This window comes from Pomacea canaliculata, linkage group LG12 (assembly GCF_003073045.1).
Source record: "Pomacea canaliculata isolate SZHN2017 linkage group LG12, ASM307304v1, whole genome shotgun sequence".
NCBI lineage: Eukaryota > Metazoa > Mollusca > Gastropoda > Architaenioglossa > Ampullariidae > Pomacea > Pomacea canaliculata.
In genome coordinates this window covers 19963804-19986857 of record NC_037601.1, presented here as the reverse complement: position 1 = coordinate 19986857, position 23054 = coordinate 19963804, and the positions used below count along the sequence as shown (strand labels likewise).

Here is a 23054-nt window from a genome sequence, read left to right as displayed (position 1 = left end):
TATGTACAGATAATTGAGAAACAGCCAGACAGTACTTACCGTTTGTGTGCCTTAGTATTTCATTAAAAAGGCTGCAGATCCATTTTTGTAGACTTCTTGCTTATCTTCTTTCTCTCCAGATATATTTATTTGCGTAAGCACCACTTCACAACGTATTTAGCCTACGTCTTGAGATATTACTCAGGAGGGACAGAAAATGGTAGCCTGGGAGTATCTGGCTGGCATCTCTTAGTTCTTACAAAACATCTATTTGGCGGCACTTATTTGTTTACAAGAATGCCTCTTTGCAACAGTCCTATTATATTTTCAGTAGCAAGATAGTATCGTTTCGCCGAGCTTCTGTTAACTATTTGGCAGAGAAATTGTCTGTTTGGTAAAGTTTTCCCTTTCTGTATTTTTTAAATACGAAATTACCTGGTGTATAGCCAGTGACTGTTTGCTGGATAGTAGTCTGTGAATACCCTTTGTAGGAGAGTTTTTCAATTACAACGTAGATGAGAGCGATCGCTACGTTTTGTAAAGCACAGGCTAGATGACTGGCGCAGCAGCTACCACACCCTTTATGTGATTATCCACTTTTGCTGTTACATGATATTTAAAGTTTTCTAATTGGTTGTAATTATATTTATTACCACTCTGCGGTGTTTTGACTGACTCATTTTTCTCAGCCAGTTTCGCACGATTGTAAACGGTTTTGTGTGTACATAATATTTCACTTTTAATTTATGTTTCGCTTTCTCATTGAATAATCTTATTCCGTGCACGAGGACACATATCCATATGAAGAGATTTTTGCTTTTATCTCTTATCCATAATCTTTGATTTTCAACGTGTATTATTTGAAATGTATTATCGTCTGCTGCTTACTACCTTGCTGTTTGTTTCTGGATGTAAAACAAAGAACTGTGCGTGCAAAGAACGACCAATTTGGAGTGCGTTCGAACTGAGACCCATGCAGTACGCATGACCACAATGGCCTCCTCAGAGCTGCAGAAATCCAGTTTTCTTACAAAGGCTGATCTTCACTATCCACGATATTTTTACTTGCCTGCAGATCGTATTGTTTTACTAAGCCTGCGATGATCACACGGCCATGCTGGAACAGCTGCCAAAGTAAATCTGCCGACTGGCTGGCTGAACTCAGTTTCACTTAGGTCTTAAGTATGACGCACTATTCTCCAATGTGTTATTTTGTTTGGGAGTTTGACTGCTTTTTATTTATTTATTTTTGGCATGGTAGTGAAGAATAATAATTTTTTTAACGCGCAGGTTTTCATCATAAAGATGCACATTTCGCAGAGGTAAAAGCAGGAAAAGCAACCAGATGAGACAAGTTTTAACAAAACTTATGTCATTGTAAGAATTATAAAGTTGCCAGAAAAAAAATAACTTCACTGCCATTGTGATATGATCTCCGTGACAGTCATGTGTGCGCCGAAAAGACAATTTTAAGTTGTTGCTGGTACCACCTCCACCATTCCTATTACCACTGATACAACTACAACAACAAATTACAGCCGGAAGTCAAATGACTGCCAGAGAAGAAGACTACAAAGGGATATTTTGGTAGTGGGATTGATGGCATTCACCTTAACATAAGTAGCTACATTAACTGTAAACACAATGAACCCTTTGTTTTTAGACCATTATTATTATTATTTCTGTGTGTTTATATTTTTGTGAAACGCTTTGAGATAGCCTTTGATGGTGGGGTAAAGCGCTGTATAAGGTAACTTTATCATTATTATTATTATTGAATTGTGAACCAAAACAGTCCGAGAAATTAGTTAAAAAGATAGGACAGGATAAATATTCACACACTTTAAAAAACTATTATTATACAAACTTGGAGTTAAGGTCAGGGTACAAAGTTTTGCTAGATCATTTTAGATATCCGGGGCAACAAAATCGTTATAAATGGCAGAGGTCATGATACCAGTGGAAGGGTTAAGGACATATTCACCTGGCTCGCTTTTTGTACTTTTAAAGCGGTCGCTCTAGCGGGCATAGTAATGTATATGAAGATTTCTCAAAAGAACTTCCTATCAGTTACAGAAGTTTTTAAAAACTCAAAGATTCTACCCTTCTTCCACCTAACAGACACGCACGCGCACGCGCCAGCTTGTGTCCGCTCCTCCGCTTCCCCGACAGGCCTGTACAGCTAGCTCAGGAGATTGGCAGGGCTTCAAGATATCACTTCATGCGGAGGCTGTAACTCCCCAAACAGTGTAGGCACCCGAGACAAACTCTAAACAGATTATGCTTGGAAAGCCGATCTTTTCTCATGGTCCCTGAGTGCCCAAACCCCTCCTCCAGGTCTTTACGACCTCTTCTTCCTCCTGAATGCGAAGAGCTTGTGAAGCCGAAATAAGTTCCTACAATAAAACGTGTGGATTCATTTATTTGTTTATCTGTTTATTTATTTTGTGTCCAGATGAAAATGCAGACTAATCATCCTTGTGCTGTGTGCATAAGAACATTTGTACATTATGAAATGGAATATCTCTAGTCTTGTCATTTGCGATGTCAGTGATTCTGTCGTTAGCTTTTGGCTGGAGCAAGCGGAAGGTACGAGCGTAGTGTAAACAGGAAGAAGAGCCTTTCTTTAGCCGCATCCCAGCACCCGGCCTACCCTACCCTCTCTTTTCTACCTCTCTGCCCCTCGAAGGCGGTGGACTACGCCCACAGTACGCCGTGACCTTCGCACTGTTTAGCTGAAAGCGCTCTGTGTGTGACGTCAGCTGTTGTAGACGAGGGGTAAAAATGAGTGCACGTGACGTGCCAACTCTTCCATCGTTACCTTGAATGTTCTGCGCCGTCGAACAGCAATCAATACACTCTTTAATTCAATTCCCTCTCCATTTTCGTTAATTTCATTTCTCTTTACCAGAAGTTCTTACCGGAAATTCTCACCACAAAATGTAAATAATAATGACAGAATTAGAATCTGTGTGTGCGCAGTGTCTTTTACAGCACGGTGCAAAAATGTTTGCATCGCTTTGCAGTACCGTGTGAAGTGTCTTTTTCCGCACAGCTAAACAAGAACGTTATCATGGTACCGGACGAGGGACGAGTCGGAAACCACAAAGCAGCGTTTGATGCAATTAGCATCAGCACTCTCCCGAGCAATCCCTTTTTAATATTATTATTTGTAGTGCCGTACCTCGTGCGTGGACCCTACGGGGGGTTTTGTGCTGAGGCGGAACGGTCAAGTGGCTTCTGCGATCAGCCAACAAGGGTTGCTTGTGGTCGGCCTCAAGCAACGTCTGGCATTTGTGCTTTGTCTGCAGCACTTCACTCCAAGACCCACCCGGTTCTCAACGGTTTGTACCCATTATCTTCCTTGCGATTCCACTCTTTCCCTCCCTCCCTCCCTGCCCTCTGTTTTTATGTTCGGCTTTTTTTTTCGTCCTTTCGTACTCCTTACCTTCTGACTCTCGCGTTCTTCAGCCATTGCTGTAGTGCTGGCATGTGGAGGCTATGTGTGCCTCCTGCAGCACCTGGAAGGGAGGGGGGATTATGGAAGAGAAGGTGGCCATGGCGGCTGCGAGAAAAGAGCTGGCTGATAGCTCAAACGAGAATCATATCACCTTGAATGCGAATAAAAGATGTCTATCATAATTGATGCTCTCTAGCACGGGCCAAGAGGGTTTTTATGGTGCTTTTTTGTGACAGTAAAACGTGGAGGCAGCCTTTTAAAAGCTGCAGTGAACGCCCCGAGATGATAATACAGAGGTTGTAATGTTACAGCTTTCTTGGAGCTGTTTAGTAGTAGAGCTGCATCTTGTACATGGACAGAAAGATAGACGACAAACAATGCATGTGATATAAGCAAATATAAAGTATATATATACTTTATATATATAAAACCTTGTGTGTGTGTATATATATATACACACAGATATACACAACTTTTTATATAGAGACAGAGTGAGGAAAGGAAGTATGCAATTTATTATAATAATAATAATAGTAATAATAATAAAGTACTTCTAGATTTTTTCCAACAGAGCGCCTTATTTCAACCACCAAATGCAGACTCAAGACGCTTACATACATGAAATCGCACGAGTACACACTCATCAGCAGGCATCAAATGCGTCTTACAAATTCGTTGACCATCATTGAAATCATAACCACACATACACACACTTTCTTTCACTCACGCACACACTTTCTCTTCCACACACACCGAATGAAGAAAACCACCGACGGTCAACCATGTAAACAGGTGTCTCATTCAGACACAGAGAGAGATTTCAAAGCCGAGATACGAATACACGACACCCAATTCTCACTCGTAGTGACATTTGCTTTAGCCACCGCGCCACCAGCTGCCCCGATTCCCCACTTTCTCCACACTTCAATGGGCATCTGGTAAGAAGGATGCCAGACAAAGCTGGTGACTGCCTCTCAAACTTCTGTTTAACTTCTGTTCCGCATGCTGCAACGAGTGTGTGCCCATGGTGGGCGCAAAACAACTGGTGCCGGCCGTAAGTTTGCAGTCCAAGAAAGCAGAACAGATGCAGACATTATTGGCCTGTAAGTGGGTTACAGCTTCGACATGAATTGTTGTGCAAATTAACCTACGCGGACGATGAACAGGACAAGAGGTGGCGACAGCACGGGCAGCGCGTGCAACTCGTGATGTGAGTTCGCCTCCCCTTCTTCAAAGGGTAAATTGCCTGAAAAGACTGCTCGCAACAACGTCAGAATTGATTCCCTTCTTTGGGCACCCGACCACGGTCCGCACGGAGGAGCAGTGGGTGCTGGCTATAAGAAAAAAAAAAACGGGGGAGAACAAAATTTGTGTCGTTTCACCCTGGATGGATTAAGTTTCCGGTCGTGGGAATCGATAAAGCAAAGCAGGCTCGGACTGCTGTGGTGGCTTGTTCGTCGATGTGCACAGCAGTGAGGTATCAAATAACGTGAGCTGGGGCCAGAAATAAATTTGTCGCAATCAACAAATGTATCGGAGTAATCTATTCATGACGCAGCCCAGTGAAACAACAAAGCACGCGCGGTCCCTTGGCTTGGAGTGGTCAGTCAGCATGTCGCTCGGCGGGCTGCACTTCGTCTTAACGCCGAATCATGGAAGGTGTCGGCACAGAACACGCCATTATCATGTCAGCCATGGCGCGTGCAAGAAAGCTGCCGCCCCCCTGCTGAGGCGCATCGGTAACAAGAGTGCATGACATCGAGATCAGGTGTTCATGGGGCGTGCTCCGGTTAGGTCTGAGCATCTTGCTTGCACTTCAAGCACACCTTCCGTGCTGCATGACGAGTTCAAGATTAACGTCTGATGCACACTTCACTCTGCTCTCTTCTCTGATTTCCTCCATTCAACCTTCCCACCCACAATACTTTGCTTATTTTAATGTATTTTAGGTATTGTTTTCGATTTTTCTCGTCAGATATAAGAGCTTTGAAATAATGTGTAGATTGAACACTTGTTGATTTTGAGTTGTTTGTTTTTAACTCATGTTGCTCTTTTTGCGACAAAGACTGGATCTCTCCATTTTATGACCACAAAAAAATAGTTGTTCATTGAAATGTGACCACATACAAAAAGCTATATTTTACCGTTATGTGGTACTGAGCTTGGTTCTTTCTCTCTATGCCTTGGTTTTCCAGCATCTTGAAAATCTCAGAGCCAGTATGAGTCCATCGCATTGCCCAAACTTCAGGAGGTGATGGGTGTCCTGTTGGTGGGGAGAATGTGTGTGTGTTAGGGATGCAGGGAGTGCATTTGCCGTGCTCTGACCTTTCCTCAGGGGAAATTGCAATTTAGTTATCAACTGCGGTAACAGAAACAGTTTATGGACCGTGCAATCGTGTTAGGCTGTTTGGTTTGGGACCGCGTGCCCGCAGGCAGAGGACTGGAGGATCGAGTCACTACAGTGTGCAAACCCAGGGACCTGAGCTGACGCTCACACATGCGCAGTGCACGAGGTAGGGGCTGGGAGAGGGAGAGCATGGACGCTATACACACGTAAACAACACAAGCCGCACGAGACAATGAGAAATACGAACACCGTAACATATCATGCAGTAACGAAGGCAGCAAGAACGATAACTAGACTAAAAGAAGATAACTGCTGAATTCCTGTGTGTTTTATGTTTTCCGGTGCTTGTGTGTTTTGTGATTTCCTTTTTCCGCTGCCTTTTAAGGGTTTTGTTTTTTAAATTACTCAAGAAATATTCACAAAGGATAGAAAATTGATATCAGACTTGGGAAGATTACAATCGATTACAATTTTCTTTAATCAATATCAGTTGTTATGGGATGTAACAGAAGCGGTGCTTAGGGTAATGCACTGGATTTTTATTGAATAATGTTGTATGCTTAACAAGACCCTTTCGCAAAGCTAGGTTAGGTCGATTCCATTTGACTTATTTTGATGTTGTTATGAAGAGGAGGAGAAGTCACTGAACAAGAGCACTTAGGCAAGACCTATAATTACCACCACTTGGAGCGTGTCCAATGAAATACAAAACGCTGGCCACAAAGAAGAAGGCGGGGTAAAAGGAGGCGGATGAGTAGGAAGGGTGGGAGTATAGCCTCCGATGAAAGGTGACTGACCGCCCTTGGTCCTTTGGCTGGCTGCAGCAGACAACCGGTGCACACGGAGGACTCCGGCAGCGACAGCAGCAGCGGCAGCAGGTGAGTGAGTCACACTGCTGCGTGCCAGGCGCATCGATGAGAACACCAGCGAGTGACACTACAGTTCCTGGACTGTGGGAACCTGTTGAGGCTGACTCACTGTCGCTCGGAAAGCCCGTCCAAGGCGCTGATCGTTGACTTCCCGTTGCAAAAAGGGGGAGGGGAGGGGAAGTAGAATCGCTTGAAAGGATGTAAGAGTGGTGGGGATAAAGATGATGATGAAGATTGAGAACCGTAGAACATAGACACCTTTTGAAAATGCTTTGTTGCATTTGCTACCTAGGAGCTAAAATTGTCTGCCCTTTTCATTTTTTTCCTGTCTCTCTCTCGTACTCTTCTCCCTTCCCTCCTTTTCTCTCTCTCATTTCTTTCTTTCTGAGATGGAAAGGGAGATCGAGTGGTCAGAAGTATAAAATATTCAGATGAAAAACACGAAATAACTTTTATAAATACGTACATTATTGTGGAGTATACCATATTACACAGTGGATCTGCACACATACTTTTAGGCAAATATTTGACTGTCTTGTCATAATTCCTTCATCCTCTTCTTCTCCTCCTTCTCTTGCTGCTATTAATTGCTGCTTTTGCGCTTGCCACCTCAGCGACCGATTTTTATTCAAAAGCTTACAAAAAAGGTCTAATAACAGGCGAATTTAGTTTTAGACTTCAGTCGTGAAGGCTTTTATTGTGTCAGATTGTTACCAGATTGCCAAGTTCCTCTCGCACCATTATATCGACGAGGGTGCAAAGCAAATGTTTCCTTAATCACCAGTGGCCAGACGTGAGCTCGATACAGCTTCCTCCACGGGGGCCTGGAACATGAACGCTTCGAGCCCCAGTCCTGTGATGTTTTGAGTTGGTGGCACCAACAACCCAAGCAACTATAGTGCGGGTGCACCGTGCGAAATTTTGTGAGTGGCCGAAAACAAACAATGCTTTGGCGTTACCCTGTAGACGGTAAACGAGGAAATCATTGTCGACGGCGTATCCATCACACCCACCAGCTCCAGGCCTCCGCCATAGAGAGTGCTCTCGTTTCTCCAGCACGTTCCGCTGTTATCGCACGCACGAGCATAGGGCGTGTAGAGCAGTACGGGGAGTGTACGCTTGTGTGTCCGCGTGCGTGCTTGCCTCCGTTTGTTTCCGTATCTTTGTTTCTGTGTAAGAAAAAAAAGTGTGCGTGCGTGGGTGGGTGTGCAGGTGCACAAGTAAAGGGGCCGGCCGGAGAATAGCTGGCGTCCCGTTCTCGACGTGAAAAAAAAAATCAGTATGTCATAAATGATTGATGATGTGGCTTTGTTTGACAAGCTTGCAGGTGCCTTTTTTTGGATTTCTAAATTGTGTTTATTTTCAGGTACTTTCTTTCTTGTTTTTAAGAGCAGATGAGAACGTATCGTAATCAACAAAGAGATTTGGCAGGTGACTGAATAGAGAAAATGGTGGTCAAGACTATATATGCAGTGACGTCAAGGACCTTGTACTGGACCTGTAGAAACTGTGACCTTACCATCTAGGATCTCTCACTAATCGCATACCTAGAAAAGTTTGATTCTTGAAGATGTCTTTACTATCGATCCGCCCCACACCATCAACAAGGCGACAACATAATAAGCCTCAGCATCAAAATGTGATCTGCTTTAACAAGGGGAAACAGTGCAGTGTCATAATTAGTGTTTTGATGGATTCATCAGTATAGATACTTGTTTATATCTTATTTATATATAATGGTAAGTATTTCTTATTAAATCGGCAAAATAAAGGTCCAATGTTAAATATTTTAAATATTCTGAGAAGATTGGAAGTCTTATAATTTGGAGGTTAAGCGGGGTTTAGAGTAAAGGGGATAAGAAATCAATAGCATGTTACCACCATCCTTGTCAGCCCCGCCCAAGTTCTATAATGGGAAGGACATATACCTGGTGTTCTATTTTATAACTTCATGCAACCTGGGTTTGATCAAAAGGACCCACAGCTAAATGCCTTCTCCCCTTCCCACTCCCTGTCTGCTGTGGTAACCCAATCACTGGTGAATAGAATCCCCCAGCCCCCATTGTCTATTATGGTAACCCAACCACTGGTGAATAGAATATAGTAAGACTACCTTTTGTGCCTGGAGCCAGAGCTGGAGTTTTTCAAAGGTGTATGCACTTTGGAAAATGTGTTTTTCTTCTCTGCTCACTCTCTCTTACTGACACACACACATGCTCAAGTGGCATTCACATGAATGAACTCTTCCATCTCCATTAACCAGATGAAGGCAGAAGTTGATATCCACTGAGACTGCACTACCCAAGAGCTTAGCCCTAGAAAATATATTCCAGAACACTTCAAATACAGGAACTTCAAGTACATATGGACCTCCTGAAGAGCACTTACCGCTTACAGCAGAACTGATCATGACAAACCTTGTCTTGTACACATTTGCACACTGAGCTCACATTAATAAAATCATTTTATAACAGACCATTTCCTCATCTGGAATGCTAAGTGTTTTTGAAAAAAAATGTTTAAAGGAAGATCACAACTTGGTATATGGCAGAAGAAGCTGATGCAGAGAACTTGCACAGTCCTAGACTCACTGACAGCCACTGGTTAATACTGATCGAGTGAGAAGTGCTAGCATCTCCATGTTTTGTTTATTGACATGGAGAGACAGTGCCATGATTTGCAAGTACAAGACAGAGAACCTTCTACAAGCAGCGCTATTGATGTTTTGACATTCAGACCTCCCCCTTTTTTCTGGGCTCACAGGGGAAGGTTGTACCATAAAATTGTTATTTCAGGCCACACCAAATGAGGCTAGAAACTTGAGAATGGTAAGATAAGCAGTCCTGCAGACCTTGATGTGAAATCAATATCACATTATCAACATCTAAAAAGGCTGAAACATGAAAGGGAATAAAAATAGGTATCTGCAGATACCATTGGCACTCAAATAAAACAGGATAAGAAATACAAATATGATATTGGGAATATTGTTTCAAAATATATAATAGAAATAAACAGTGGGAACACTTCATTTTTTTACCTCAATTATTATTATGTCTTAAATTATATCTTAATGAGACAGACTCTTAGCATGGTGCTACAAGTAAATCAAACATACCAAATCCTCTCTTCTTTATCTCTTCCCCACCCCACACATCTCTCTCTTTCTCTCTCAGGATTTTTAACGTGATCATAACCTCTCAGTCGGAAATACCATTACTGAATTGTAATGGTTCAGACATTCAGTTTTATTTCTTTCTCTCTGTGTGTCACACACACATATTACTTACCAAAAAAAAACAAAAACAAAAAACAACAACTGAGCAGCAGGTCAAAAAAAAAGGGGCAAATAGAGTCAAGTTTGTAGAAGAATCTGGGTATATAGAAGAAGTATATGTGAATTATTTCTTTGTGGGCAGGTATGTGTTTTGGGCTGATCAAGGCACAGGAAAGATTGAAAGAGCAGGGCTTGATGGAAACGATCGCCGCACTTTGATAGAGAAAGACATCTATTGGCCAAATCAGTTGGCAGTTAGCTATCCTACAAGGTATTTTTTAAAGATACTAGTCACAGTGCCTATCTCTTAAGATAACAGAATTACTGATACTCTTAATATTAAAGTACGTTTTCTCTTAGATGCAGTAGAATCTTTATTCGTTTATATTTATTTTATCAACTGAATGTGTAAGAGCATAAGCATTTCATGGATAATCAAGTTTACAATCATATATATGTAAAGCATGTGCGTGTAGGAGGGTGTGTTTGTGTGTGTGTGGGTGCTCTTTCTGCATGTGTGTGTGCATGCATACACATGGGGTTCAGTTTTTTGTGCATGTGTTTGTTTATGTGGTGAACTGGTGCGCATATATAAATATGCAGCAGTTGTCTAAGAATATATTCCACATTTGAAATTTCTGGAGTGGGTATATTGAGACAAAATTGAAAGATCAAAACTGCTTTACCCTAACAATGAAATCACACTAAATGGATTGATTAGTACACCATAGTTATTGTGATCACTGTATCATAACATAATGATTAAATCAATGTGATAATTAAATCATAGTGTGATCATTAGAATCATAGTGATATTAAATCATTGTTATTGTGATTATTAAATCATAATGTGATCATTAAATTATAGTCAGTGTGATCATTTTATAGGCGGCTTTACTGGGTGGATGCCAAGAAGAAGAACATTGCATCTTGTGATATTGATGGAGGTGACATTACAGTTGAGCGGGACTTGTCGAGCACCACAACAGCTTTTGGTCTGGTGGTCATTGGCAATAAAGCCATCATCAGCACTTGGTTCACTGCCAAGATTCTGTCAGCCTATGTGGCAACACGAAATGCTCTGTGGACAGAAGAACTCTCTCTTCCAGGCAGTTCCGAGCTCTTCAGCCTTGTTGCCACAGCACCCTCCATGCAGCCACCCAGTGAGCACAATCTTGTTTGCCTGATGTCTCAGCCCCATTGCTTACACATTTGTCTAATTCCAGGTTTTGTGTTCATATAAAATGGTCTTGCAATCAATCTCCAACACCACTGATGTGAACCAGTGCTTCCTTTACTGTTTGGTTGTGCCATTAGCAATATTTTTCAAGAAGTTTAAAAGGTTGCAGTAACAACCATTTAGCCACTGCTCACAATCCACAGGTTTTCACCCATGTGGCCAGGAGGATAAAGGTGGCTGTAGTCATTTATGTCTGCCTACACGGGGAACATCATACCGTTGTGCCTGTCCCTCCTATGGCGGACATACACTTAGCTTCAGTGCCAAGAGCTGTGAAGGTGAGACTAAAGAAGGTTAAAACAAGAGAAAAATTGTGGGAGGAAGAAGACTGCCCCATTTTAAAATTGACATTAACACTCAAACATTTTACATGTATACAAATAAAAATTAAATGCATATGTTTATCATGAGAAGAAGGTACCATTTTAGTAGCACAGGTGCCAAGATTAGTGCTTTGATATGGAGAAAGATTGAAGAGAGAAGTCTTCTTGCAATTAAAAGGCAGAACTATATAATATCAATCTGATAAGTGGTTTTGATATGTTTATTTCTGTATTGTCAGCACCCAGTGAGCTGCTATTCTTCACACTTAAGGAATCTGGTGAAGTGGGCTTCATTTCTCTAACGGGAGCCCAGTCACATGACCTGACACTTGCTGGTCGTAGCAAGCATCCCTCAGCAGTCACCTATGATCCTATAGAACAGGTATGTTGCCATGTCAACATGCTTTTAAAAGCGTCGCATTTGCACTCTAGCAAAGTATCACCCTTCCAATTTTGACTCAACAAGTAATAAATTATTAATAAGAATGAATAAACAAAAATGCCCTTGCATGCCCTATATTGGCATTTAGGATAAATAAGAATGCCAATAAAGTGGTATTATTTGTCTCCTATGATGTGTTTTGTTGCCTGCTCTCACATTCTCTTACAAGAAAAATACAGAAAAACATATTTCAGAAGTTAGCATTCATGCAATATCCCCGTATAGCATTTAACTCGATCCAGATGGTCGCCATTACATTAACAATCAATATTCACAACCTAACGTCCTCAATGAATTAACATTTAAAAAGCTATAATTAGTATATTTCCAAATATTCCAATATTCGTAAATACATGCCATGTTACATTAGTACTGAAGCGCTAGCAAAATAGTATAAGCTATTGCCTCCTCTCCACACATTCACCTAGATTTTTCTCTCTCTCTAACTACTTCAATCCATAGTCCATTCAAGCCTTCTTTAGCAGTGATATAGACGTGAATGAAACCCCTCTTTTCCCACCCTGAGCCATGGATCTGATGGAAGTGAATGCAGTAATAATCAGCTAATAGATGAGAGGAACTGACGAATCATGAAAGCCTAATATTTTTTCAGAACACACAAGCTTTTCTCCTGTGACTTTTCTACATGCGTTCACCACTCCAGTACATTTGTGTATCTCATACTCAAAAAGCCATAGTCTTGCTCAGATGTTTCTACGGATCACTAAGAAATGTTAACCTCTGCCATAGATGCCTCATTCTTAATGCTTAACAATCACATTCTTCCTGCATGGTGTACTTTATCGTGGCCAGAGGGATCTTATGTCTAAGCTTTTTTGAAATATTTTCTTTTCGTTTATAATGCCTTTTAGTAGCTTGAAAGCCTATGGCTGGTTGTTAGGATTGTTTTTACAATGTTCATAGAATGATTATATCCTCACAGAAAAGAATATAATCAGAAACAATTTCCATTATTTGATAAACATTTTGTTTTTGTTTATAATAGCTTTTAGTAGCTTGAAAGCCTATGGACGGTTGTTAGGATTGTTTTTACACTGTTTTTAGACTGATTATATCCTCACAGAAAAGAACATAATCAAAAACAATTTCCATTATTTGATAAACATCACAAAAAGCCTCAAGAAGAAACAATTCAGTCACTATACATTCAAAGCTGTCTGGTATTGGCTCAGCATACAATTTATGTTTCCTGAACCAGTTCTTGGCAGTCTTTGTAATAACCAGATCACAGTGAGAACAACAGTGAAAGAAGCATTATTTAATTTGTTTCCATTTTTTTTTTCCTGTGTGTCTCATTCAGTGTAGAAGACACCTGATTACTGAATAAAAATGCCTCACAAACTGCATCAGACTGTCTGCAAACAGACAGAATACCCATAACCTACTTGCTGTGACTTGTATATTGTTGCAGGTGGTGTACTGGAGTGATGTGAAGGAGTATGTGATCTACAGAGCCAGCCTTGCTGGGGGGGAAAGGGAGATGTTTCTTAACAGCAGCCATGGCATTGGGATTGTTGACGGCAAGTTTGCCTTTGTGAATCATTTGACTCACCTGAATGTGATTACAATTCATCCGAATTGTGCAAAACTCGAAGGGCCTGGCTTTGTGCTGGAATACTGAACTATATCAGCTATCTGTTATTTAGTACACAAAGACACATGCAAACATGCCTCCAGGCATATATGGTATAAGACTGTGTGCAGTGTACTGGGAAGAAGTCTGATATACTAATAACAATCTCCTGATGAAGGACTTCGAGCCTTTAAAAAAAGATATCATTTAGAAATGGACTATAATGCTTATGCATTCTGTCTCACTCTTTTTTACACATACCATTCATGTACACACACACACACACAAAATAACATGCATGCATGTTCACATACACTCACTGAGATTATGTATTGACAGACTGGTGTAACTCCTAAGCTCTCAGTATGGCCATTCCTGCAAATCACCTTTTATCATTACAGCTCAGCTGATATTGGATATCGTCCTTATTGATCTTTTCTCCATGCTTTCTCCTCATTCACTGTTTCTTGCAAATAATAGCCCTCCCTGGTTTACCGGCACTTGCTGTTCTATGTTTACTTTGGCTATAGGGCCATTTTTGTGCAAAAAAAGCACTTGAATAGACCATACTCATTACAGGCACTAACCTTTCCACTTACTGCTGGCATTAGCAAGCTAATATGCATTGCACCCTGTGCATCAGTTTGTATCAAATTTATCAAAGCACTTCCCTACATCAATAGCAGTGTCCATGTCACGCAGAATTTTTTGTCTGCAAAATCAATTGTTCCATGAGTATCATTTTCCATCATTGTTGTTCCTTTAGGATTGGCACTTGACTGGGTTGCTCGTAGACTTTACTTCACTAACATGGGGCACTCAGAGCCAGGTCTGGATGGAGCCGTGTACTCATGGCACCGAATAGAGATGATCTCTTTGCTCAAAGACCAGCGAAAGACAGTCATCACTAGTGTTGAAAGACCAAGAGGGCTTGATATGGACATTGAAAATGGGTGAGAAGATCTTTACACTGGGGCATGTTGCTGGAGAAAGCTAAGTAATCTGATACGTTCTTGGAAGGATCTAAATTTTAACATTGAATAGGCTACCAGCTGCTTAACCATCTGTTCATAAAATAAAAACATAAACGAACGATGTAGATTATTAGACATCAACTGCAGCACCATTACCAATGCAAAGAACGAATACCTGGGAATGAAAATTGAATGAACATGGAAAATTATGGCTCATGTCAAATAATTGTGCTGTACATGTTTAAAGCCAGCATCATTTTATATATATATACACATGCAATACCACTTTTTCAGGAAACTAGTATAACCTTTGAATTTTTCATCTGCACAAAAACTCTATTTGTGAAATGCCTTTTATAATATTATAAAAAAGAGTTCTTTCTTAGTGAATTTGAATTGTGATGTAACAAGCGCTTCAACACTTGCTAGGCTGCTCTTCTATGGAGACTGGGGTCGTGAACCCAAGATTGTCCAGACATTTCTGGATGGCTCACACAGTGAGACCATCCGAGTTGAAGGCCTAAGCAATCCAAATGGTCTGGCCTTCCAGAATGGGCAGCTGTTTGTGGCCGACTCCAACTTCAACAACCGCACAGGTGGGCCTCACCTGATGCTGTACAACGTGAGCAGAAAACAATGGCAGGAGCTAAAACTTAGTTCTAGCCTTACTGTGAGTATCCTAGCAAATATCCATAACCATTATACATTAATGGTCAGCAGTTTTCATTCTCAAATTTAACATTCTAAAGAAAATTGACCAAAGTGATTTTTACTTTTCATTTGTGAAGACTTCACTTGTTTCTTGCTTGAAGATATATAGCATTCTTCATGTGGGTGTGTATAGGCATATAGCATTCTTCATGTGTATAGGAGTGTGTATGTCTCTGCTCTGTCTGCAACCCCCAGCTCAACATTTGCTTTTAGCTACTCTCTTTCTCAGAGTTATTTTGCATCAACATCAAGCTATGTATGCATGCACATACAAATAAAAAAAAGTTTTAAAATGCTGCACAAAAATAGAAGTAGCATAGAGAAGCAGAAAATAGCATGATTGGCAGGTTGGAAAATGACACTCGTTGTGCCTGATCTTGCTATGGCATCAGCTGGTCATCCAAGTTGTATGAGCAAATGTGAAAGGCAATATGAAATAAAAGTTGGCAAAGTCTGACCCGATAGATAGGAAGGGGAGTGCAATGGATATTGGCGCAGAGAATTATGGCAGTGGTGCAATCAATAGCTAGGCTGTATATGGCCTGCTAAAATTGCCACATAGGTCAGATCTGTGTCAGTTTTGTCTTAGTTGTGATAGCCAACTTTCTAGCATTGTTATTGATTTATTTCTGGCCCTTTATCAAATTTTTCCTTCCAAGGGTTGTGGGTTGAGGGGTTCATAGTAGGGGAAAGAGAAAACATTTGCATCTCAAATTATCATATTCTTCCAAAAGAATTTATAACCCTTTAATAATAGATCCTGTTCTGTCAAACTAGTTTGACTTCCATCACATGATGAGAAGCTTGAAAGCATTTTTAATATGATATACAACTGGTTGTGTAGAAATAATATATGTACATGTTTTCTATTAATGTTTTCAATGACCAGTCAGAAAATCATGTTTTTAAGCAATTTCTTTTTCTGAGGAAAAAACACATACATATAACCAGAGCTGTTGTAGATGATAACATTAACCTTCAAAGTTCAGAATCAGTTACTTTGTCATCAACTTTGTAACAAGTGCTTGATAATGTTGAAAAACCTTTTCACAGTTAGGTCTGTGCACATCATTTGATTTTTTATTAACCTAGCTACCAATGGGTGTGGCGGTGAGAGGCCACACTCTCTACTATTCTGACTGGACTTCAATGGAGCCTGGTGTAGTTGGCTACATTAAATCGTATGATTTCCGTTTTGGTGTGGAGAACAATGTCATACTGATGGGACATCAGCCCACAGGTCTTCACTATTCTCCCTTGGCTCGAAAACATCAAGGTACTTTGACAAGTGCAGCCCCAAAAATTTGTGTGGATTTATCCTGTTTGTTTTTGTTCTAGCAGGCATATAAAACCATGCATAGACTTCATTCTCATTGATGATTTTCAGGAAAAGCGTTTAAACTTCAGACAACAAGCCATTACTAATCAGAAATTCTGACATTAGATTAATTAATTTTTTATTGTTATTCTAGCTGTTGTGCTTACTATTGTTCTTTTAGTGTTACATAATACGCTTTTGCTGTATTCATCAAATAGTTTGAGAAGATTTTGAGGATTCCTATTCTGTATTTATTTCACAGATTCCATCAATGGAACATGTGAAAAAGCTTCATGTAGTCATGCATGTGTACGAATCCCATCGACTCCTTCCAAGCCTTTCAAATGCCTCTGCCCAGACCAATCAACTAAAATCCTTTCCAGTAATTATGCCACATGTGACCGTAAGTAAAACCATGTATACTTACATACCATGTTGATCTTTATTTATAGCATGGGCATGCCCTGATTTATACTTTGTGAGCCAAGCAGTTTCCACTCAACCATATTACTTTACTATGAAGAAAATAGTAATATTACATACTTATAATAAGGTGACCAGACGTTTCGGGGGCGAAAGCGGGACACGTGCCGATGATGGTGTTGTCACCGTCAAAGAACGCCGTATCAGCGTACGGTATTCCGATTTTTAAAGACAACCGGGACATTTGATGGATTTGCCAGAAAGCCAGAAAGCGGGACATTGGTCGTCCCGCCCGATGAGGAGGCGGGACACGAGGTCAAAAGCGGGACTGTCCCGCCTAATGCGGGACGTCTGGTCACCTTACTTATAAGCACCCCTGTAAGAGTTTGTAAACCACTTCTTGTTGTTTTTTAGGACCAGAAAATTTCTTGTTGTTTGCGGACTTAAATACACTGCAGCTGGTTTCTTTGGATGAAGATACAGAAGCAACACCTCATGTATTATTGTATGACCACATTGCCAGCAACTTTGTGGCCTTGACTTACTGTGAGACCACAGACACCATCTACTGGAGTGACTTAACCAGGTGAGTCATGCTAGTTTTATGACAGTGTCTACAAAAAGAAAATTTGCTTAAAATGATTGGAACAAAAGCATACTGTTCCATGATAACAACATATCTCTCCCACTACGACCTTCTTACAAACATTCTAAAATGTTAAAAAACTTTGTCACCAGTAGCTGAAGTATATGTCATAATTACTGTAAGAGGAACAAATGTCATCATGAAGCTCAAGAGCATACAACTAGAAGAGGAAAGGGAGAAACTGTAGCATCTTCCATGTTGCAGAATAAACAACTAGAGTGGCATTGACAGAAGGGTTAGAACATTAAACTGTGCCAATAATACAGCACATGACAGTTTATTTCATACCTGTAATTTTCAGGAAACGAATTTATGGATCACCTTTCAACGACATTGCTCCACATGAAGTTTTCAGTGGTGATCTTTTCATGGATGGTCTGGCAGTGGACACAGACAGACAACGCTTGTACTGGACAGGGTATGACAATTCTGGTTTGGGAATAATAGCCCGCATCAATCTACAGCATCATGTCACAGAATATCACACAGTGATATCCAACCTGCACAATCCACGTGCTATCCATCTTCTGACTGACAAAAGGTGAGAATAAGAACCATTTTTCAATACATATGGTTGGATTTTATATTTTCTTTTTCTTCCTTTATTACAGGGGTGGGGAACATCGATCTGGCCTCCTGAGCATCGGCCTTCAAAATCATTTAACTAAGTCCACTAAGTCAACCGCAGATTTCAGTAAATCTATAACAGTAAATTCTATAAGCTTTATGTATGTTAAGTGAATAATAATAATAACATAAAGTTTGAGGGACAAGCAAGGAACAATCATTACAAGATAGACAGGATGCATATAAGTACATAACAAGACATACACGTATGCATATGACCATTACAACACGTACCTGTCGCCCAGTAAGGTATCACGGAGAATAATAAGAGTTGGAGAGATATTGAGATTAATTTAAAAAGCAGTAGCACTAAGAATCAAACAGTTCAAGAAACAACAAAGGACTGTGAGGTGAACTGCAGATGGTCACTGGATCAAGATGGTGTTAGAATGCTACATGTGTTGGACAGGACATCTCTTCACAATGTCATTTAACCAGGACAGATGCCAATGTACCGCAAAGTGTAAACAATGCACAATTTCAGTTTCATTTCTTAAATTCAATTTATCTACTTCATTATATGTAAGAAGGTACTTCTATTGTAAGATATAATTATTTTTTACAATTATATTTAATAGACTGATTTAGTCAAGGGCATATTCAGACAAAAAGCTGTGATCACAATCACACATTTCCCCTGAAGACATGGCATATCTATTTATCATGAAATATAGTTCTTGGTGAAATAATGATCTCAATGCTCATGATCACCTCTGAAACTAAATTTATTCATGTCCAAATGAAGTATTTCGAACACCTTCCAAATTTTGACCAAACAACATTTGTGCCTCAGTCATGCTACCAATATCTTAACCAAAACAATTGAATTGTGCATATTCTCGAGTATCTAATTACAAAATGGAGGGATATAGATGATTTGGGGGACTTATACATGCATGCATGTGACCTTCACCACAAGCCTAATTGGTAGACCACCTCCAGTTTGATGTCAATTGTTGATACGTGTAGCGTTCTTCGGCCTTATTGGCTCATACAGTAAAAACAAAAAGGAACAAAAGAAAAAGCTTTGGTTGCTAAAAATTTGGGTTTATAAGTTTGTTTGTACATGTGCAAGCATGTCTGTGAGTGTAGCATGTGTGTAGACACTTTGTAAATGTCAGGAACTCCATCAAAAGGAGTTATTAATGTACTATTATTGCACAACAACAAACAGAAAATTTTGCATTAGGAGAAAAAGGTCTATTACTATATACTTTAGGAACTTTCTAATTATAAACACATATTTTACAGACTCCAAACAGTTATTTCACTGTGCTTTTCATGGGAGCAGAGCATATTTTTCTTGCATCTTGTTACAAAAAAAGGTGGATTGTGGTGACTCAGAGGAAGGCAGGCTCATTTCATTGGCCTGAAATATCTGTTTTAAGTATTTCTATTCTCACTTCAGGCTGATGTTCTGGACAGAGTATGGTGACAAGGGCCATCCTCCCAGTGTCCACAGAGCAAGAATCAGTGGCAAAAAGAGTAAACGCCTCATGTCCACCGGCCTCTTCTGGCCAAATGCCCTGGCATCGCAAGGCGAGGAGTTGTATGTTGGAGATGGAGCAGGAAAGATTTTCATCATGGATTTTCATGGTGATCTTCATAGTCTTTTATCATTACAATATTTTGTGGTTTGTTATATACCTACAGTTATACTTTCTTGTGCTTGGCTCTTTATCTCTCTTCTGTCATCATTCTCTCATTCTGTTGTCTTCTGTGGCTACTTACCAATATCTGTTCTTGTAAAACAAATTATTCATTATCATCTCACTGACCTTGTTGCAGGTGCTAGAGTGCGGGAATTGTCATTCTTGAAGAGCACAGTGTTTCATGTGTATGGACTGGTGGTGTTTGATCATCTGCTATTCTATTCTGACTGGTATACTAATGGCATACACATGGTGGACATGGTGACTGGAAAGCAAGAACCAGTGGCACAACACCTGTCTCGGCCCACAAGTCTCATCATCTATCATCCTGGAAACCTCACGAGTACTACTCTTTGACACCATTTCAGTACTTACATAAATATCATGTGTGTGTTTGTGAGAGAGAAATTTATTTTTGCAATGGATTTATTGATTTATCATTGTTGTTGCTGTCATTGTTGTTGCAAGCTAACAACCAGTGCCAGACAGAGGGTGCAAAATGTGATGAGATCTGTGTGCCAGTTCCACGATCCTATCATTGTAGTTGTCATGTAGGTTCAAAACTTGCTGCTGACAACCATACGTGCCTCAAAAGTAAGTAAAAGACAAAATGAAAACTAAGTGTGGAGGTAAATTGTTTATTGTCTTGAATGTGTTTATTTAAATTTTAAGAAACAATTTAAAATATATTTAATATTGGCATTCAATCCCTCTTGATTTTGTGTAGTTTGACTTTTATTTTGTTGATATGGACGTCCTTGGCATTAACCCCAAGCATTATATGGGCTGAGAAGTTTATGCAGAACCAAGGAATCTTGAGCTTATTATCACTGCATTTTTGGGTGCAGTGATGCTAAGGGTTAAGCATTTTTAGGTAAAATTTAAAGCCTGCATAGCACTTCTTGTTACCACATATGAGGTTAAGTTACAAACCATTTAGAAACAATCTTCCATGAAGACTTAGGGTACATGTGTGTCTCATCTTGGCAGTGGCAAGCCCTTGGGAAGTGACAGATAACTCCCGATGCCATGACGTCTGTGATATGAATGCTTATTGTGCTCAGCTTGTGCCACAGCTGGAGTACCAGTGCGTGTGCAAGGCTGGCTATGAGGGCAACGGCAAGTCATGTGGAGGTAGGAGTCACCTCCAAGCTCTTTTGTCTACCTCACTGTTAATACTGTTAATTATAAATCATACTAAAATGTTTTACAGTATCCACATCATACAGCAAACAAAATGTTTGGTATGCCACTTTTTATATTTTATTACAAACTACACAAAAAAGACAATGCTAGAATCTCCCGCCAGAAAAATGTATCTTCAAATTGGAACTAAAATGTTATGTACCTGTGCAGAGCAATATTTGGAATTCACAGCACAACACAATCATGAGTAGCATGTATGACCAAGATGTTTGATTTTGACAGAAGAAATAGCTTATTCCTTACATGAAACCCTAGCTGTGATCTGATTTATGCAATGTGCTGGTATTACAAGTACATCTTTGATTCCCTTTTCATTCATTAGTATAGATCCAACAAAGACAAAGGCAAATGATGTGTACAATAAAGGGCACAAATAATCAAACATGATCAAAGCCAAACAACAAACTTCAAAAGAAAAAGTAGAGACCAATCCTAAAGCAACAAAGAACAAGTACAAAAAACATAGGAATGACACTGACAGGCCATATTATATTAGCTTTTGTTAATTTTTATGACAATCATATGTAGGCAGAAGCATGGAGGAAAAGTGTTGTGTTGTATTCTTTTACAGCCTGTGGGAAGGAGTTTTACAAGCCACTTCTTGGCAATGCCACGTGTGTGCCCTGTCCCCTCGGGTCCACAACTGGGGACTCAACCACAGCTTCCCAGTGCACATGCATGAAGCCTGGCCAGAAGATGGTCAACAGCATGTGTTTGGGTCAGTTACTGCCCTTTCTTTTGTGATCTTCCACACACAACCACAGACACACATACTTTATGTCATTATGTGCCAAGTGATGATGTTTCATGGTGTAATCATGCTAGTAATACTTAAAATCACTTGTTGCTGTTATACATGCCATTGGAACCAAAAGCACTAGTTTACTGTAACAACTATTTGATGTCAGTTTGCAAGAAGTGGCACAGTTAAAAGGGTTTCTTGCTATGATAATTGTTTTAGACATAGTCACCACAGAGGCTACAGACAGCATGGAACAGACCACAGAAAGTGACACTCACAGGTTTTCAGACACTGAGAATACAGTGGAAACACCTACACAGACACTGGGTGAGACAACACAGTCTTTGGATGGCCAGAAGTCAGGGGTCACATTCAAAGAAGCTAGGCAGCAGACAACTGTAGGAAGGTGGAATCAGAGAGAAGTCACTCACATGTCGAAAGAAAAAGTGAAGACAACAGAATCAAATGTGGATTATGACCAGTATCCTGACGGAGTCACCGTAGGTAAGTTGCCCAGCTGATCAATGATTACAAGTATTAAAAGCATTATAAACAGAGGAACACGATGCCATTGTACAACACAATAGTTCATTCAAAGTATGAAAAGAGACATCGTGATAATTCTTACATACCATTACCTTTACTTCTGCAGGAAAACCTTATTTTGAAGCATGCCCTCAGCTAAAAGAGGTGTATTTGGCACCTGATGCTAACGGCCGAGTCACACTAAATGTTGAGACGGCACGTGATAGCTATGGCCGTCGTCTCCCTCTTATCTCCACCAGCGACATCAGTGATGATCGCATTACCTTGGAATGGGCTAAAGGCATTCGCCAAACAGTGATCCTTAATGCTTTTGACAACTGGAAGCAGAGGGCAACTTGCCAGTTTGAGGTCACATTGATAGGTGGGAAATTTTTCATTGCAGTAATGACAATTACAATACTTTATTGATCCTTGTAGAAATTAAATACCAAATCCTGTCATTAATAAAAAGCTGTATAAATATCATGTACCCCCTAATAACAAGCTACTAAATCATCCACTCCTCAAACACCAGATAACAAGAAATTAAAGAAACAGAATGAACATCACAATAAATCACAATACTATCAATGTACAACAAAATAATACAGATCGAGTAAACATAAGACACGGTGGATACTATTAGAGAAAGTGAGGTAGCCATATAGTATGTATTATCAAACTTAGCTAAATAACCAC

General features: G+C 40.1%; 1 protein-coding gene across 1 annotated transcript in view; it reads left to right on the top strand.

Annotated features, from left to right (window-relative positions):
• The window catches only part of LOC112576674, a 54159-nt gene that overhangs the window by 17543 nt on the left and 13562 nt on the right, over positions 1-23054 (top strand). Inside the window, exons 5-22 of the mRNA XM_025259305.1 lie at positions 10075-10203; positions 10821-11095; positions 11316-11450; positions 11735-11877; positions 13370-13478; positions 14298-14484; positions 14935-15175; positions 16309-16492; positions 16797-16937; positions 17372-17543; positions 17905-18144; positions 19639-19826; positions 20019-20225; positions 20351-20476; positions 20873-21016; positions 21660-21806; positions 22050-22334; positions 22483-22737. Of these exons, the coding sequence (XP_025115090.1) occupies positions 10075-10203; positions 10821-11095; positions 11316-11450; positions 11735-11877; positions 13370-13478; positions 14298-14484; positions 14935-15175; positions 16309-16492; positions 16797-16937; positions 17372-17543; positions 17905-18144; positions 19639-19826; positions 20019-20225; positions 20351-20476; positions 20873-21016; positions 21660-21806; positions 22050-22334; positions 22483-22737 (3308 nt within the window). The remainder of the gene's footprint in view (positions 1-10074; positions 10204-10820; positions 11096-11315; positions 11451-11734; positions 11878-13369; positions 13479-14297; positions 14485-14934; positions 15176-16308; positions 16493-16796; positions 16938-17371; positions 17544-17904; positions 18145-19638; positions 19827-20018; positions 20226-20350; positions 20477-20872; positions 21017-21659; positions 21807-22049; positions 22335-22482; positions 22738-23054) is intronic.